The following is an 18,305-nucleotide window of genomic DNA, read 5'->3' as shown; positions in this document are numbered from 1 at the left end:
CCATAAATAAACTGTTGTGATACAATGCAATGCAAAGTTAAAATAATGCTACCAAACATGTACCCTGATTTGAGTAAGACACTAAAACCGTTCTAAATTTCCTATACAGAAAATGTGTGGCCATCTTAGACTGTTAAACATTGCCTGTGCTGCTAAAGCCAAACTTCGTCTGGTGACGCTGACCAAACCGTCGAGGGAGGCCCCGCTAGCCTTTACCCTGCTTGGGGGTTCGGAGAAGGGTTTCCGCATCTTCATCGATAGTGTGGAGCCTGGGAGCAAGGCCGCAGAGGCCGGCCTCAAACGAGGAGATCAGGTGAGTGACTGTCCATATTGCATTTTCAAAATGGTTCATACTGAAAGTTCTCTAGTCGAACCGGCTGGTAGTTAATGTAGGTAGGTTTAATGCCATACATCAAAAGTAGTGGTTATTTAGGGAAGTTTGAGATCAAATGTGACTTTTTATTTCATTGTACTGTATATGATTTCCAATTGTTTGATTAAAAACAGGAGCTATTCTGGATGAAAGAACAATGAATTAAATGAATAAAAGCCTGAATGTCTATTTAGGAAAGATCTTGAAAGCTTGAAAGACCAGATTCATTTTATATATTTTCACATCGACTTGCACTGATACACATTGTCCACATTCATTTGCACTGATTTACATTGCGTGCTTAGTTTAATAATTGATTATTGCACAGCTCATTGATTTTTCAAGCACTACATGGCTTTGCACCCAAACACATTACTGATGTGTAATACAATGAGTCCCGCCCTTCTCATGACAAGGCAGCTGAGAGGACATAGAGACCTAAATGTAGGTTGGGGAGATGGGGAAGGGGCATGGTTCCAACATCCAAACATGTATCACTGTTTCAATGTTATATCATAGTAGTAGTTTCCATGGGTCGTTGGGCTGGAGTTAGTTCATTCCATCTGAGTTGTGGATTTGACGCATGCATGAATGAACTGTATCAAACATTTGGATGATAATCATATTTTTATTTAAACAGATTCTGGAGGTGAATGGGCAGAACTTTGAAAATGTCCAGCTCTCTAAAGCCAACGAGATCCTGAGGAACAACACCCACTTGTCCATTTCTGTGAAAACCAATCTTTTAGGTGAGAGACGTAACCGACTAGGAATTCAGTGTAGCTAAAACTATGAAATATGAGAATGAGAAGTATTACTATGGAAGCTGATGAGAATCGAGTAAGAAATAAGTCTTCACTTGCTCCATGAAATCACCTCAGTGTTCAAGGAGCTGCTAGCCCGGCCGGAGCATGACCATGATGTGGATGGCGAGGAGCCGTTAGAGGTGGATCGTAAGAATGGAGCTCCAGCCCACCTGCCCAAGATCGGGGACATCAAGAAGGGCTCTCGTTACTCCATCCCTGACCTGGCGGTGGATGTTGAGCAGGTGAAGCAGGACTATAGTTGACTGCATGACATATGGTGTCAAAATTTATTGTTGTCCAACTGAATGACGTCAATCTCCTTCAATCAATTCAGGTGATGGGCCTGGAGAAGGCCAGCAAGAAGGCCAAAGCCAACACTGTGGGTGGCAGAAACAAACTCAAGAAGATCTTTGACAAGACACTCACCAGCATCCTGCCACCCAAACCATACAAGTAAGACGACAGAGACAAAGGAAACATTTACCTCAGCGTTAGAGATGAGTTGAATTAGGTATTGCTTGTTACTGTTAAATGTGTTGTATTTAAAAAGATGTATTAAGCACGGTAAGCCCTATTACTGATGGACTTCACAGTAAAAACATTGCCCTCTGTATTCTGAATGCAGAGCTGGTTTTAACATTCAAATGTAAAATTCTAGTCAGACAGTGGAATCAACTTGCTCTACCAAAAAAAAAAAAGGATACTGAACCCATCTTAACCCTCCCTCACTCTGTTTCCATAGTGAGGTGGGTGTGGGCCAATCGCAGGACGACAGCATCGTCGGCCTGAAGCAGTCCAAACAGATTCCGGCCGCGCTGCCGGTCAGTGGCAACCTGTCGTCCAGCAACCCTGACCTTCTGCAGTCCCACCACCGCATCCTGGACTTCAACAACCAGCCTGGTGAGCCACGCAGACCTCTAGAAACCTCTGTTGTACAGAGGATTGTAAAGCATACTACATTACATATCTTCAGCAGCCTTGAAATCTGCCATGAATCGCTCACTCATTTTCATACATATTCTAATTCATTCATTGCCAGATTTCTGGTGTCTATGTTTGACACACCCATTAATGTTTTCCTTAAACCACTCTGTTCTTTCAGCCCCAGTTGTGACAAGTGAGTATCTCTGCTACTGCCCCCAGCGGAGCTTCTCCTCTTTGTCAACTAACTGCTTTTCTTTTCACGCGCTGTTTCTAAAACTGGTCGATGAATGGTTAACTCTTTCTTTGTTTATGGTCCAGACAATGGTGAACTTTATTTGTGTAATGTAGACCTGAATCAAACTGTACTCTAGAAAGCTCAATCATGTCCTTGTCAATGTTGTCATCCTCTGTCAGCTAAATTAGCTACGTCGTGGAGTATGTTGGCTTGACTGCGAGCGGACATCAGTGGCCTTTTCTCTCTTTTTTGTCCCTTTATCTTATTGCACATCTTATCTTATTCCCTTTAACTTTGTTTGGTATGGGAACATTAAAAGGGTTTCTCTGGATGTCATTTCTCTTTAACTTTTTGTGAATAATCTGGGTCACTGTGACACATTACTGTCTATGACCAAATTATCTAATTCTGACATAATGTTTTTGGGTCATTCAAATTTGTCAGCTATTTACATATCCTGCATGTTTGTCCAACAATGCCTTGACATTGTGCTTCCTCCTTAGACATGTCGGATCAGGTGCTACGAGTGTTCAAGGCAGACCAACAGAGCCGGTATATCATGATTGGTAAAGACACCACGGCCAAGGAAGTTGTGGCCCAGGCCATCCGGGAGTTCGCCCTGACCGCAGCCCCTGAAGCCTATTCGCTGTGCGAGGTGTCCGTTACACCAGAGGGCGTCATCAAGCAACGGCGGCTTCCTGAGCAGCTGTCCAAGTTGGCTGACAGAATACAGCTCAGTGGAAGGTAAGGACTTGGTTTATTATTTCTTTTTAATAATTGTACAGGTTAGTCCCATCTTTTCCAAGATGTAGTAAATGCTCTCAAATCCCAATCCTCTTGGAAATTCCTCGGACTATTTGCTTTTTTAATACCCTTCTCTCACACGGCACTCAACGTCTCTTTTTCAGGTATTCTGCTTTTAATCAAGTCAGATTGTAGGGACAGGCATGTTAATCAAACCTTAATACTACTGAAGGACTTCAACCACAACAAAAACATGTTCTGAATGTGCTAGAACACCCTCCTTCCCTTCTCCCCAGGTACTACCTGAAGAGCAACATGGAGACAGAGACACTGTGTTCCGACGAGGACGCCCAGGACCTCCTTCGTGAAGGCCAGATCTCCCTCCTCCAACTATCCACTGTGGAGGTAGCAACCCAGCTCTCCATGCGCGCCTTTGAACTCTTCTGCGCCATCGAGCCCACTGAGTACATCGACGACTTATTCAAGCTCAAGTCCAAGACGGGCTCGTTTTGCCTTAAGCGGTTCGAGGAGGCCATCAACCAGGAGACCTTCTGGGTGGCGTCGGAGGTGACCCGGGAACCCAACCAGCTGAAGCGTATGAAGACGGTCAAGCACTTCATCAAGATAGCCCTACATTGTAGAGAGTGCAAGAACTTCAACTCCATGTTTGCCATCATCAGGTGACTTTGTGACCATGTTGTATTGGTATCACGTAGATAGGTTCAGCATATGTTCCAGGGTTTCACCACCCAATCCGGCACCTGATCTAGCTTACCTGATTCTGCTGAAATGCTTCCCAAAGATCTTTAATTTATCTTTAAAAAGCATTCACCTCTTGAACCAGAGTTAATTCTCTCTAATACCAGCGTTCTAACTTTACTGTCGGTTTGTGCCCCAACAGTGGTCTGAACCTAGCCCCTGTATCTAGACTCCGGGGCACATGGGAAAAGCTGCCCAGTAAGTACGAGAAGCTGTTTGGGGACCTGCAGGACCTGTTTGACCCGTCCAGGAACATGGCCAAGTACCGCAACGTCCTCAACAACCAGAACCTTCAGCCACCCATCATACCCCTCTTCCCTGTCATCAAGAAGGACCTCACCTTCCTTCATGAAGGTAGACAACAACCTGCTTACAAACGCTGTACCACTAAAGAGTTCAAATTAAACGCCAGTAGGGAGCTGTGATACCGTGGTAACACTCTGTACACATAGGGATGGAGTGTTTCCAGACAGAAATGCGGAAAACCGTGGATGCAGGGTCACAGAATAGATTGTTAAGGAAATTAAACCTCTAGCTTCTAAAAGGCCTTCAACTACAAAACATTGACACATTTTTTACCTGCTGTTTCACTATTGGCTGTTGAATTACATTTTAGCCCCATATTGCACAAATATTGTTGAACAGCTCATCTTATCTAACCTGTTCTGTGAATGTATATTCTCTCTCCCCTTTCCCAGGCAATGACTCTAAAGTGGACGGACTGGTGAACTTTGAGAAGCTGCGGATGATTGCCAAAGAGATCCGCCACGTGGGGCGCATGGCCTCCGTCAACATGGACCCGGCGCTCATGTTCCGAACCAGGTACAGTCAGAACAGGGATTACCAGAGTACCAGACTAACAAATCTTCACCTTTTTACGTCCAATCAAATCACTGTAGTCTCCATTATCGTTCACGTGTAGATTGTCAAAGTTCTCCCGCTTCCACGCTTTCTTTCTTTTTCTTGAGCAGCGTTTCCCGGGCTCCCCAGCTGTGTGCTGTACTCTGCACTATATTCTGCGTATTTATCGCTGCCGTGGAAGCAATACTTGTGCAAAAGTGTCTCTGTTACTGTTTGTCCACCATGCTTTAATGTTCAATTGTCAGGTGGTTGTAATGGTTGTCTTTCTCTCTGCTGTGGGTCTTTGGTTAGCTACTCATCTTGGTGGCTCTTGGTGGTCTATCCTGTCTAAGCTTGTCTCCTTTCTCTCTCTTTCGTTCCCTCATCCACTCTTTGCCTCCCACGCTTCACTGTTCATGGCTATCCATTCTAGGAAGAAGAAATGGAGGAGTTTAGGGTAAGTGTTGGTGACCTACGACCTTTCCGTGCAATTTTTCTTTCAGCCCTATTTGCTCGCTTCCTCCCTTCCTAGTTTCTGACAGCTTGTGTTCTATTTTTTGTACTTACCGTTTGATAAACAACTAACACTGCTCGGCTCTGGCAAACCATTTGTTTAGAAATGAACATCACTTTTACTAGTTTCAGGTCACACCAAGTTTGTATTCATAATTATAGTCCCATTCATTGCCATTCATAAAGCAATTCATAATTTGTGAACTAGCAAAAGTGATACATTTGTGTTTTCCCAGCTAGCCTCCTTAACAACAAGGCATATCTACTTACACCTCGTGTGTGGTTCTATTGTTCTCCGTGGTATGGATTTACCCAGACTGTTTCAGCGTCCAGACTCCAAATAACTTCTTCAGCGTGAAAGACTAGTCTGTGCTACAATGACTGCCGAAGCACTTAAGTTTAACATTACATTGGCCAACAAGCTTATACAGTGCACTCCGCTAATATTGGCTCCCTTAAATATGAGCAAAACATTTCAATGTTCATCCTCAATGTTTCATTCGAAATATCGAATCTTTAATTAAAGTAAAACAATTGAAAGAAAAAAAAATCTTACAATGAAGCAAATATTTTTGGCACATATCTGTGCCATGATTACTGGCACCCCTTCTTGTTAACACTTTGTGCAACTACCCTTTGCTAAGGTAACAGCTCTGAGTGGTCTCTGTAATGCATAATGATGTTGGAAAACACATGGCAAGGTATCTGAAACCATTCAATGGGGTTTAGGTAAAAGAACTGGGATGGCCGTGCCAAAAAACCTGTGGTCAGTTCACCATATTTGTGCTGACTGATAGTGAGATGTGCTTTGAATACTTTTCCCGCTGGAAGATCCAACCACGTCACATTTTAAGCTTCCTGGCAGAAGCAATCAGGTTCTGATATAATATCTGCTGGTCCATGATGAAATATGGTGACCAGCAGACATTTCTCCTAACACGAGTTGTTCAGGGCCTTTGGAATAAAAACAGCCCCACAACAAAGATCCACCACCATACTTCACAGTGGGGATGAGCTACAGTTCCGCATGCCTATCTTTCTGTCTACGCCAAAGCCACCTCTGGTGTTTGTTTCCAAAACTCTTTATTTAATTCCAATCTGACCATAGAACCCAGTCCCACTCAAAGTCCCAACAAAGTTTGACGAAGTGTAGATGATTGAGGTTGGTGTTTGATGACGGCAAAGGCTTTTTTACGGCAACCCTCCCAAACGTGTGGTTATGTTCGTAGTTTTGGAGAATTTCTGACCCCAAGACCCAACAAACATCTGCATTTCTCCAGCTCTGAACTTTGGAGATTCTTTGGCCACTAAAACCATCCTCCTCACTGTGCCGTCCTCTTCCAGGCAGATTGTTAACATCTCCAGTTACTTTAAAATTGTTAATTATTGCCCTGATGGTGGAAAAGGGCATTTTCAATCGTTAAGCTATTTTCTTATAGCCATTTCCTTGTTTATGCAGCTCAAGAACCCTTTTTTCGCACCTCATTACGGTATTATATACATGGGAATTTGGCCTGCGAATCACCTCATACCCCAGAGAAACAGGAATTCATGGATTACCATTTAGGTTTTTCTAATCATTCAGGTTAATTAAAAAAAAGTTATGTAACATTTTTATTGGAATATGCTTCAGTAAGATTTTACTCCTAGATTTTTACTCTAGAGGTGCCAAAACTTCTGGCACATTTCTTTTTCCCATTTTACCTCAACTAAAGGTTTGATTTTTGTGAATATTTGGAATGACAAACCAAGAGGATAAACAGTAAATAAATTGTTTTCACAGACCGTTTAGTTCCTAATTACCAAGGGTGCCATTATTAGTGGAGACCCTTAATATTTCACAATACTGAGTAGGTGCCATGGTTCTGCTGAAAAGACATTTCACTTCAGTTATCTCGGCTTTAGACCACATTAATGTAAACTATAATTATGACCCCCCCACCTCACACACAAACACACATTCCTGTTTCCTGAATGATTCCACCCATCCCCTCCCCTTCTTCCTTGGAATGCATGGACTGTTCTGGAGCTGAGAGGAATGTCCCCAAAGCCTCTCTCACATGCATGTCTGCTTCAAACCACCCTCCTCTCAGATACCTTGTAGGAATACACCTAAGTACACTCGTCTATACCTTTATAGTAGAACACACTTATCTACACCTTTTATAGTAGTATACACTCATCCACACCTTTGTAGTTGAATAAACTCCTCTATACCTTTGTAGTTGAATAAACTCCTCTATACCTTTGTAGTCGAATACACCCCTCTACACCTTTGTAGTAGAACACTCTCCTCTACACCTAAATAGTAGAACACACAAATCTACACCTAAATAGTAGAACACACAAATCTACATCTTAATCATCTATGACTTAGAAGTAGAATACACACTTATCTACGACTTAATAGTAGAACACACACTTATCTACGACTTAATAGTAGAACACACACTCATCGATGATTTAGTAGTAAAACACACTCATCTATGATTTAATAGTAGAACACACACTTATCTACACTTTTTTATAGTACAACACAAGGCAATAGTCTGACTGTGGTCTCTTTCTCTCCTCTCTTTTTTTTTTGTTTGTATGTATTTGTCTTGTTTGTCTGTCTGTGTCTGTCTGTCTGTGTGCCTGTCTGTCTTTGTGTCTGCCTGTGTGTTTGTCTGTCTGTGTCTCTGTCTGTCTTTGTGTGTGTGTGTGTGTGTGTGTGTGTGTGTCTGTCTGTCTGTCTGTCTTTATGTGTCTGTCTGTCTGTCTGTCTTTGTGTGTCTGTCTGTCTGTCTGTCTCTGTGTGTGTGGCTGACTGTCTGTCTCTGTGTGTGTGCCTGACTGTCTGTCTCTGTGTGTGTGCCTGTCTCTGTGTGTGTGGCTGACTGTCTGTCTCTGTGTGTGTGCTTGACTGTCTGTCTCTGTGTGTGTGCCTGTCTCTGTGTGTGTCTGTCTGTCTGTCTTTGTGTGTATGTATGCACGCGTGTGACCAGTTCTCTTAGCCAGGGCAGTGCCAATGCAGCGGTGCTGGACGTCACCCAGGCAGGCGGCCACAAGAAGCGTGTGAGGCGGAGCTCTTTCCTGAATGCCAAGAAGCTGTACGAGGACGCCCAGATGGCACGCAAGGTCAAGCAGTACCTGTCCCATCTCAGCCTGGAGACCAACGAGGAGGCGCTGCAGATCCTCTCACTGCAGTGTGAGCCCTCCATCAACACACGTGAGTGGTCTAGCATTCATCAGTACTGCGCGCGCGCACACAAACACACACACACACACACCTAGGTCTCAGGATTCAACAACACACTCCAGGCTTGGCCTAATACACCACACAAACATTGTGTACGCGCAGAGAAACAAACGCATGCTGACACGATCTTTACTGCAATGCGAGTTGTCCAACAGTGAGTGGTGTGGTGCACGCGTGCCGGCTGGTTTGGCTCTACAGCGACACTACTAGTATTGACCGTTAAAGAGCCACACTCTCCTTCAACTCTTCCGTCAGTGCCAAAGAACGCCGGTGGCGGTAAGAGGCCGGACACGTCTCCCGTGGTGTCCAGGGCTGCCAGCCAGCAGAGAGGCCAGCTGCAGAAGGGTAACCAGGCCCTACAGGTGCCCGCTGTGGCCCTCTACCCCTCCCGCAAGAAAGTGCCAGTCAAAGACCTGCCGCCGTTTGGTAAGAACCAGTACAATTTAAGGAGCTATATTAATATGTATGTATATATGTATGTATAAGTGTATGTGTGTGTGTGTGTGTGTGTGTATAATATGTGGGGGTGTGTGTGTGTATAATATGTGGGTGTGTGTGTGTGTGTATAATATGTGGGTGTGTGTGTGTGTGTATAATATGTGGGGGTGTGTGTGTGTGTGTATAATATGTGGGGGTGTGTGTGTGTGTATAATATGTGGGGGTGTGTGTGTGTGTATAATATGTGTGTGGGGGTGTGTGTGTGTATAATATGTGTGTGGGGGTGTGTGTGTGTATAATATGTGTGTGGGTGTGTGTGTGTGTATAATATGTGTGTGGGTGTGTGTGTGTGTATAATATGTGTGTGGGGGTGTGTGTGTGTATAATATGTGGGGGTGTGTGTGTGTATAATATGTGGGGGTGTGTGTGTGTGTATAATATGTGGGGGTGTGTGTGTGTGTATAATATGTGGGGGTGTGTGTGTGTATAATATGTGTGTGTGTGTGTGTGTATAATATGTGGGGGTGTGTGTGTGTATAATATGTGGGGGTGTGTGTGTGTATAATATGTGGGGGTGTGTGTGTGTGTATAATATGTGGGGGTGTGTGTGTGTATAATATGTGGGGGTGTGTGTGTGTATAATATATTTGTGTATATATGTGGGGGTGTGTGTGTATAATATATTTGTGTATATATGTGGGGGTGTGTGTGTATAATATATTTGTGTATATATGTGTGTGTGTGTATAATATATATATGTTTATATGTATATGTGTGTGCTTAGGCTTTGTCTGAGCCTAGGAAACTTGACGTTGCTTAAGTTGGTGTCTATCCTTTTTGAGTTTAACATTGAGGTTTAAGTTTAGTTAAGAAGAAATGTGTATTGCTACCTCTCAGTTTACTGTGAATTGAGCACCACCTACTGGCCACTTGCTCATGTGACGATAAAAAACTTGGCACACAAATATTGTCTTTGGCCTACACTTTTCGAATCTCTCCATTTGACATTCACGCCACAATGCTAATGTTGGCTAATCCTTTTGTTTTTGAAGGCACAAGTTCCCCTCAGTCACTGAAGAAGATCTTGTCACTGTCGGAGGAGGCCAGTGAGCGTCACAAGCGTCAGACGGAGGACACCGTGTCCAACGCCTCCTCGCAGCTTAGCTCCCCGCCCACCTCCCCCCACAGCTCGCCCAAGAAGGGTAAGAAGCTTTAGGCCTCAGTCCACCAGGCAACCCTCACCCAGACAGACAGACACTGCAGCAGATCACTGCTGCCACCTAGTGGTAATAGACTGGAACTACTGTCTCGGCCACCTGTGATTTCAATATGATTGTGGATACATTACCGATAATACCAGAGTTTTCCTCAAGGATTTTAGGGCTGTGCGGCACTGATAAGGTTTTTCATGTAAGCCATAAAGCTGAAATATTAAAATCCTGAGTGACGGTGTCTTTGCCCTGCTGTACATAGGGCTCGGGACTTTGAAGGGCCAAAGGGTCCAGAGGGTTTCCGTTAACAGTAAACAGACAGCCGCAGGTAAACTGGGACCCTAGACTGAGATATCTGCTGCTAGAGCACCATGCCTTCCCCAATACCTGCAGGTTCACCAGTGCCAACCATGTTTAATGATGATGGCTGTTCATGGTACAGGGATTTGATCTGATAACGACTCGGGGGTCATTAGGCACCAAATGGAGAGAGAAAAAACAATCCTATACAGGGATCATAGACCTGTCTGTTAAGGATCACGGTTTCATTTCGTTACCAAATATTTTTTTTTTACATTGAAGGCGTTTTACATGGCCACAACCGAGTTGACCTTAAGGGACTTCTAAAAGGGAACTGGTTGTAACCTGCCTGTATAAGGGGTCCTGAGGGGCTTGAGTTGTATTGGTGTGATGTGTAGTATAGCCGTTGCTTCAGTATATAGAGGGCTCTGTAGGCTAAGCATCCTCATTTGTGTGAATGGATCACTGCCCCATGCAGCTTCTTAGTTTCGGTGTAGAGTTAGGACTTTCGCCTGCCCTTTCTTCACTTAGTAATTCTAGATGTAAATACTGTATGTTCTGGTAACTGGTTCTCAGAGGGTGACAGTGATTTCAGAGTTATAGGCCATTTGGTGGGCAGAGTGAAGGAAGTTCAAGGAGTCGTTGGGGAGAAAAGTTCCTTTTCATTTATTTTTAACTGGAGAAAAATATATATAACCTGCAGGTCAATTAAGGACACTTTAGCAACAGCGTCCTGGCAGCAGTCTGATGTGAACCTATAGACCCGAAGTGCTGTCTTTGTTCTGCCTGCAGCCAATCCCCCAGAAGGTGTAGTAGATGGGTAGATTGGACTCAGGCAGTGAATTCACCCCCCCTCCCCCTCCCCAGGCTACCCCAGGATGGGAGACACCTACTCCGACTCGGGTCACAGTGAGATCTCGTCGCGGTCCAGCCTGGTCAGCAACTCATCCTTGGACATGGCCCAGGAGGAGAGGAGAGGTCTCCGAGACCCCCACGGCATGGGATCACGGCTGGAGAGGAGGGCCACGACGGACCCCGATCAATACAGTCTGGGGTATGAACCAGTGCCGGCCGTTTCTAATGATCACCCTCCCAAACCCCCCCCCCCGTCTGAGTGGTGGTTAACTTTAAAATGTAAATTCTTACACGTTCCATTGAAATAAACCCATCTGTTTCAGAGTTGAAAGTGGAAGGTTTCTAGTCCTCCATTTTGTCTGTGTTGTTAACCAGCGTGAAACCAGCTGTAAAAGGTGTAACTCTAACCTGGAACCCCGCCCCTCCCACCCCGCAGCTCATATTCCTCCATGCAGGACTGTCGGGGCCTGTACAGCGGTACCACGGTCCTCTCCTCCCCGAGCTCCGAGGAGCTGACCCATGACCAGGGTGACCGCGTGTCACTGGACGCCGCCGACAGCGGCCGTGGCTCCTGGACCTCCTGCTCCTCCGGGTCCCATGACAACATCCAGACCATGCAGCAGGGGCGCAGCTGGGAGACCCTGGCGTTCGGCCCCGGCGGGGTGGTAGGCATCCACCCTCCCGGAGGCCCCGAGGCGTTGCTGGGCCCCGCCAGTCTGTGGGCGGCCCAGGCCAGGGGCAGCTGGGCCTCTGCGTCTTCGTCGTCATCCTCCGCGGCGTACTGGGGCGAGGACTCTGAGGGCGACACGGGCACGATCAAACGGCGAGGCGGGAAGGACGTGAACGCTGACCCGGAGACGAGCAGCATCACGTCAATGGGGTCTGACGAGGCCAAGCATCACGGGAGGCCGTCCCCATCGCCAATCACCGCCGGCAGCAAGGGCCTTATCAGTGAGTTGACACTGTGACTTTGTGTGTGGAGGTCTGACCATCTGTCCTCGTAGGCCACGGTTCCATGCCTCGTCCTCAGAAAACAGAACATGTCTTTTTCTGTAGGGTATTGTGAAAATGTAACTCCTTCAGGTGTTTATTTTTTTTGGTCTGTTCTCATCCATTTCTCCCCTGAACAGTCCCAAATGGCGGACCTGGTAGTGATGGTCTTTAATGCTAATTTCTACTTCTAAAATCACATCAGAGCAGATCTTGGATCATATGCGGATCAGTGTTCTCCTTCTTCCTGGTTTTACGTGCGTACATGTTGAGGGGAGTACATGTGAGCGTTGCGTCAGTGCCCAGATCCCTGGGGGAGTTTAGAACTGCGTCTAACCCCACCGCCCTCTCTTCACCCCTCATCGTAGCACGAAAGGAGAGCCGCTACCGTGAGCCCCCTCCCACTCCACCCGGTTACACCGCCCTCACCATCTCTGACTTCAGCGAGGGCCAGACGCCGTCGCCACCTCCCCCCGCCGCCCACTCCGGCCGCCGTCCGCCCGACTACACCACGGCCCTGCAGCGCTCGCGCATGGTCACCCAGTCGCCCGACTCCCACCACCATCACCACCACCACCAGGCTCAAAAACCCCCAGGGGCGGGCTTGACCAAACACCCGGGGCTCCACCGCACCCGCTCGCCAGGCGAGGACCAAGACCCAGAGGAGGAAGAGGAGGGTGAGTCCTTGTCTCCCAAACTAGTCGCTCTGAGGAAGACAGTGGCACACACAACATCAGAGACATCAAGGCCATGAGATGAGGTTTACAGGGCAGACCCCCCCCCCCCCCCCGGCTGAGGTAAATGACTGATTTATACCAACGTTAATCTGCATGCCCAGCAAGAACGACACAGATCCCCATATCCACCGCAAGCTTAGCCCCGTTCCGGATGTGTTTGTGCCGTCTTGCCAACTCCCTGTGGGGAATGGCCATTGAGATGTCCAGACCGCACAAGCACATCAGCAGCCGGGCCCGCACAAACCCTCCACTGCATCTCATGTGCATGACATCACCAAGGTGGGATCAGGGCTCACCAATCCCCACGTTGCTCCTCACCCTCTCTGCTCTCCTTCACATCCCACGCCGAGTCCAGTGGCATTCATCCTCAGGCACATTTGTGGTAGAATGTTTTGCTCACCCATTTTGTTTTTATTTTTGGACAATGCTTGCCCCTCCATCTGCAGCAGTGTTGTTGTTGTTGTTGTTGTTTCTTTACCTTTGACGTTACCGTTTGTAACGAAGGCCATGCAAATTAAATTAACTGTATAACAGGTTGACGGACGAGCGAAGGGAAATTTGTACAAGACAGGTTCCTGTGTATTCGGCTACTCTGCTCCCTTGCATTCTAATGGCTTTATTTAGTTTTGCCTCCACATTTCTGGTACCAGTGTAGCAAATGGCTGGACAAGAAAGTGAAACTGAGCTTCTCACCAGGGTAATTCCCTATGCATTGTGTCAATACGCTACTTGGTAGGAATTCTTACTTATATAGCAAAGATTAGTATACCTTAAACAAGATACCCCACAAGCTGTTGTTGCCAACACTTGCTTGCTGTTGGGGCAAGCCAATTGGGCAGCACCCGGGAAAGTGTTTGGGTAGAGCCAAGCAGGGGCTAGGAAGATACAATCGTGCAATATTGGCATGCGTGTAGCAGGTTTCTGTTTGAAAAACAAAATGATGAGCCGACGCTTCAGATTTCTGCTCTTTGTCAGCTGTATAATTACTTTAGAATGACACCCTCCGGCCCCTGGCTGCGCCTAGAAATTCTGTCCATAAAAATTACGTACAGAACCGGCGACAAAGGGCAGCCCTGCCGGAGTCCAACATGCACTTGGAACAAGTCTGACTTACTGCCGGCAATGCAAACCAAGCTCCTGCTTTGGTCGTACAGGGACCTGACAGTCCTTAGCGAAGGACCCATGACCCCATACTCCCGAAGCACCCTCCAAAGGATGCAGCGAGGGACACAGTCTTCTCAGCCTTCTCTAAATCCACAAAACACATGTGGATTGGTTGGGCAAACTCCCATTAACCCTCCATCACCCTGTAGAGGGTATACAGCTGGTCCAGTGTTCCACGGCCCGGACGATAACCACACTGTTCCTCCTGAATCAAAGGTTCTACTATCGGCCGTATTCTCCTCTCCAGTACCCTGGCATAGACTTTCCCGGGGAGGCTGAGAAGTGTGATCCCTCTGTAGTTGGACCACACCCTCCGGTCCCCCTTCTTAAAAAGAGGGACTGCCGCCCGATCCTCTACGCACCGACCCCTTATGGTCCCTCCTTCGGGCTGAGCCCGGCCGGACCCCGTGGGGAAAGGCCCGGCCACCAGGCGCTCGCATACGAGCCCCAACCCCAGGCCTGGCTCCAGGGTGGGGCCCCGGCTGCGCCATACCGGGCGACGTCACGGTCCTCAAAATGTTTTCCATCATTAAACGTTTTTTGAACCGCTCTTAGTCTGACCCTTCGCCCAGGACCTGTTTGCCATGGGAGACCCTACCAGGGGCATATAGCCCCAGACAACATAGCTCCTAGGGTCACTCGGGTACTCAAACCCCTCCACCACGTTAAAGTGGCAGTTCATGGAGGAGTAATCTATAAATCCGATCGCGTACTTCTTGTCCAGGGCGGGGCGGGTGGGCTAAGTCCTGAATGTATTGTGATCCTAGCGACGCCTTTGCGTACAAGTATTTGTGATCGGAAGCAAGTGCTTTTGTTCAGAAAAGATTCCATCTACGCCTCTCTAGTAAGAGGCATTGGCTGTTGTGTTGCTGCACATCTTAAGGTAGAGTTTAGCTAAACAAAATCCTAATGATATCATTCTACTGGGTTGACCTACATTGCATCCAACATGCTATTTTGGGGTGAAAACATTCAGCCTTAAATGAAAAACATTCTCCTCTCACTTGCACTTAGTGGATTTCTATAGTACCCATAATCAACTTAGTTTTATGTGTGTGTGTGTGTGTCTCATATATATATATATCATATATCCCATATATATATGAGACACACTCACACACACTGGTAGAAGGGTTTACTTCAGTTCAGGCTAGCTAACAGTAGCACCTATTGGGTTGCCATATCATATATATTGTGGCATTTGTGTTTGAAGCTTCTTATCTGTATAAGCAACGCAGATAAAAGAAAAAATAGTTGTGATAAAATGACTTTGATTGGTCTACATAATAAATTTAGCAGCTACACAATTCAAGGAAGGCTATCGTAAAAAAAACATTCACTGTTCTCAATTCCCAGGATCTGATTCACAACTATTAAAATGAACCTCAGCTATAACAATAGCTATGCAAATCATCCAATTTGTCACAAATAATTATTTTAAAGAATCAATTCATATAAAAAAAACTTTTTAAGCTAGGCATCTCTTATACAATACATCTAATTTGTGTGGCCTAATATGAATATGTTCAGTTTCGATAGTTGCTCATGGAAAGGTGAGTGTGAGACTTTTGTGACTATTCTGTGAAGGTTTTTTCCTTCTAACACCGTGGTAACAGCTTTCCAATCCTTTGTTCTTTTTCTTTTCTCACCAGAGGATGAACAAGTATCAGCAGTCTGAAAGACACCGGTCTTCTGCTGGATTGTCATTTGCAGTGACTTGAAGTCCCTCCCATGAGGGCGGAACAAGAGAGAGACTGCCTGACTGATGGACAGACAAACCGACCAGTACGTATTGTGCCTGCCGGACTCTTCCTCCTAGTTGGTGGACTCCTCTGCTCGTCTCCCTCCCCGGCCTTAAAGCATCATGGGGGGTTAAATGACCCTGCATGCAAAAAATACTGTGAAGAAGAGATGACAAAAGAAAGATACAAAATGCCTGGCACTTTGAAAAAAATAAAATAAAGAACTAGTCAAACTGTTTTGCTGTAAAAACACAGAGCAATGCGCGACAACCAAGCTCACATGCGCACAGACACACAGAAACACAAACACACACACACACACAGAAACATGGCTGTCCCAGAACAGCTTTCCAAGTCTATTGTCCCCCCTGTCCCAACCCCACTGCGCTTTACACACAGCATCATGATGTGTTGAGCTTTATCTGCACTTTTTGATTTTCTATTTTATAAAGCAAGAACAAAATGGACAATAATTATTAAAAAAAAAAGAACATTGACCGATTTTGAACTCTTAAGGATTTTCAAATCCCAGCTAGGTTTTTGAGGGTCTTCTTTCCAGAACTATGGCAATCTGGGAGCTAAAGATGCTACACCCAAGTCTCATATCCCTGTGTGGATACAGATCTGTTGAAAGGGTGTTTTATTCCACAATTACAGTATTATGTTGTTATTTACATATGCGAAATGACCCAGTGGTGGCACTGAACATTCACAATGAGAGAGATCAGTTGGGGTGACCAATATGTAGTCTGGCTGATCAACACGAGAGTTGGGGTAGCCACATGTCGGTTGGGACGACCAACGTGCACCTTCATAATCTAATGTACTGACACATCTGGCTTCAGCACTTTTCTGTAAAACCTTTGGTTTTAGTACAAGCCTCCTGGCCATCCTTTCCCTGGACATCATTCTCAGCCAGGGCCAGCTCCATATGTAGTTCTAGGTCATATTCAGTATCTAGCAGGTGTGGGGCGTAGCTGTGACCCAAATAAAGTCTCAACCTGGCTATATGATATCCAGCTTTTAACCTGGAAGGTCACCTGGTGACTTATATTCATTCTATATTTAGTCCTCATTGTAGTGGACAATGACAGAAAACATATTGTGGCTTTCTCTTGACCTGGATGGTTTTTGATGTTCAACGTGAACCCGGAGGTGATTTCTACCAGATTTCAAGATGAACTCAGGGAATGTGTTTTAATTATGCGCCCTAAGTACTAGTCAAGTCTTGAATCCTACACAGAATAATGGAGTCTCAGGCCTCTCAATGGTGCTGCATAACCAAATGCTTTCCCTGGCTTCTGTCCACCATTTAAGACTGAACACGAAGGAACTAGAAGGCCCCTCTCTTGCGGTTCGATTCATTCTCCTCTCTACTGGAGACATCCTCCACTGTTACAGGAATCATGGTTAGTGGTTTTATACATTACTAGGCAATGTTATCATAGGGCAACCTGTTTTTCAACATTATTTAAATTGACTGAAGAAAACTATTCAATGTGTTTGTTTTTTGACTCCGGTGGGACAGATTCCTTGATGAAATAATGAACTTTAAAGGCTGCCAATCAGAATAATTAGTACTCAAATTGTGAAGTGTCACTTTTTTTTTAGTTTTTTTATCACTGAGTTGCGCTGATCACATTGATCAGTGGTAGAAACCATAGACGGAAGAAGAAAATGGGTGCAGTGTTTTCCACTGTGGTCTTTAACTACACTAATCAATTCTGTCATGTTTTGTTGTTCTTTTCTTTTCTTTTTTTTAATGGCTGCCGATAGATTGTCAATAATGCATTTGTAATACCGTGGTGACATTCATCATCATCCTATTTCACGCTCATTCAACTGTTTGAAGATAATGTGCATATTAGGTCAAGTCCCATTTTGAAAAACAAAATGTTGCACAACAGTGTACAAGCATAAAGATAATTGTAGTAGGTAGAACTGCTACTCCGTTTGATGTGATGTCAAGTGAGAAGTGTACATTTAGCTAGTGATGATTTTTTCTCATACTTTCTTGTACTACTTTTACCTGTATGTCTTTTAAAAAGACAATTGGTGGAGTGGAACATTTGTTTTTTTGTATTTTTAATACAATAATTGTAAATATTGGTTATATTTTTGTTGAAATGTACTATGTTTATGCCTCAACATCCAGTTTGTAAGAAGCTGGATAATCAATAAATACTACAAAAGGAATCAATTCATAGGTTTTAATGCACTTATTTCCCTTCATTTTGTGGTGTCCTCTTTAATATTGTACCTTATCAGGAACTTTCCTACTAACAATCTACTGATTGCACAAAAACAGTGAGGCAAATTGAGATGTGTACCGGGTTGGGTAGGTTACCTTTAAAATTTTATCTCTCACATTTACAAGTAGATTGTCCAAATGTGTAGTCAGGAATGTAACTGAAATGATTACATTCAGTACTA

General features: G+C 45.3%; 1 protein-coding gene across 15 annotated transcripts in view; it reads left to right on the top strand.

The window, feature by feature from the left end:
* rapgef2 (Rap guanine nucleotide exchange factor (GEF) 2) overlaps nucleotides 1–17,655 on the top strand; it is a 96,872-nt gene extending 79,217 nt beyond the window's left edge. For 7 of the 15 annotated variants that reach the window (XM_034291785.1, XM_034291780.1, XM_034291778.1 and 4 more), the window contains 18 exons: nucleotides 110–313; nucleotides 1,014–1,122; nucleotides 1,255–1,421; nucleotides 1,514–1,632; nucleotides 1,922–2,079; nucleotides 2,282–2,296; nucleotides 2,842–3,082; nucleotides 3,379–3,762; nucleotides 3,984–4,195; nucleotides 4,540–4,663; nucleotides 5,115–5,138; nucleotides 8,182–8,405; nucleotides 8,691–8,861; nucleotides 9,926–10,075; nucleotides 10,347–10,412; nucleotides 11,252–11,438; nucleotides 11,676–12,190; nucleotides 12,598–14,031. In XM_034291785.1, the coding sequence (XP_034147676.1) occupies nucleotides 110–313; nucleotides 1,014–1,122; nucleotides 1,255–1,421; nucleotides 1,514–1,632; nucleotides 1,922–2,079; nucleotides 2,282–2,296; nucleotides 2,842–3,082; nucleotides 3,379–3,762; nucleotides 3,984–4,195; nucleotides 4,540–4,663; nucleotides 5,115–5,138; nucleotides 8,182–8,405; nucleotides 8,691–8,861; nucleotides 9,926–10,075; nucleotides 10,347–10,412; nucleotides 11,252–11,438; nucleotides 11,676–12,190; nucleotides 12,598–12,983 (3,456 nt within the window). In that variant the 3' untranslated portion in view covers nucleotides 12,984–14,031. Of the gene's footprint in view, nucleotides 1–109; nucleotides 314–1,013; nucleotides 1,123–1,254; nucleotides 1,422–1,513; nucleotides 1,633–1,921; nucleotides 2,080–2,281; nucleotides 2,297–2,841; nucleotides 3,083–3,378; nucleotides 3,763–3,983; nucleotides 4,196–4,539; nucleotides 4,664–5,114; nucleotides 5,139–8,181; nucleotides 8,406–8,690; nucleotides 8,862–9,925; nucleotides 10,076–10,346; nucleotides 10,413–11,251; nucleotides 11,439–11,675; nucleotides 12,191–12,597; nucleotides 14,032–15,782 lie in introns of those variants that run through there. The other 8 variants (XM_034291783.1, XM_034291779.1, XM_034291782.1 and 5 more) reach the window with 5 other exon arrangements.
* The last annotated feature ends 650 nt before the right edge of the window (nucleotides 17,656–18,305 follow it).

Source organism: Esox lucius, chromosome 4 (genome assembly GCF_011004845.1).
Source record: "Esox lucius isolate fEsoLuc1 chromosome 4, fEsoLuc1.pri, whole genome shotgun sequence".
NCBI lineage: Eukaryota > Metazoa > Chordata > Actinopteri > Esociformes > Esocidae > Esox > Esox lucius.
Note: the sequence above shows the minus strand (reverse complement) of the source record. Positions and strands in the feature narration are given on the sequence as shown.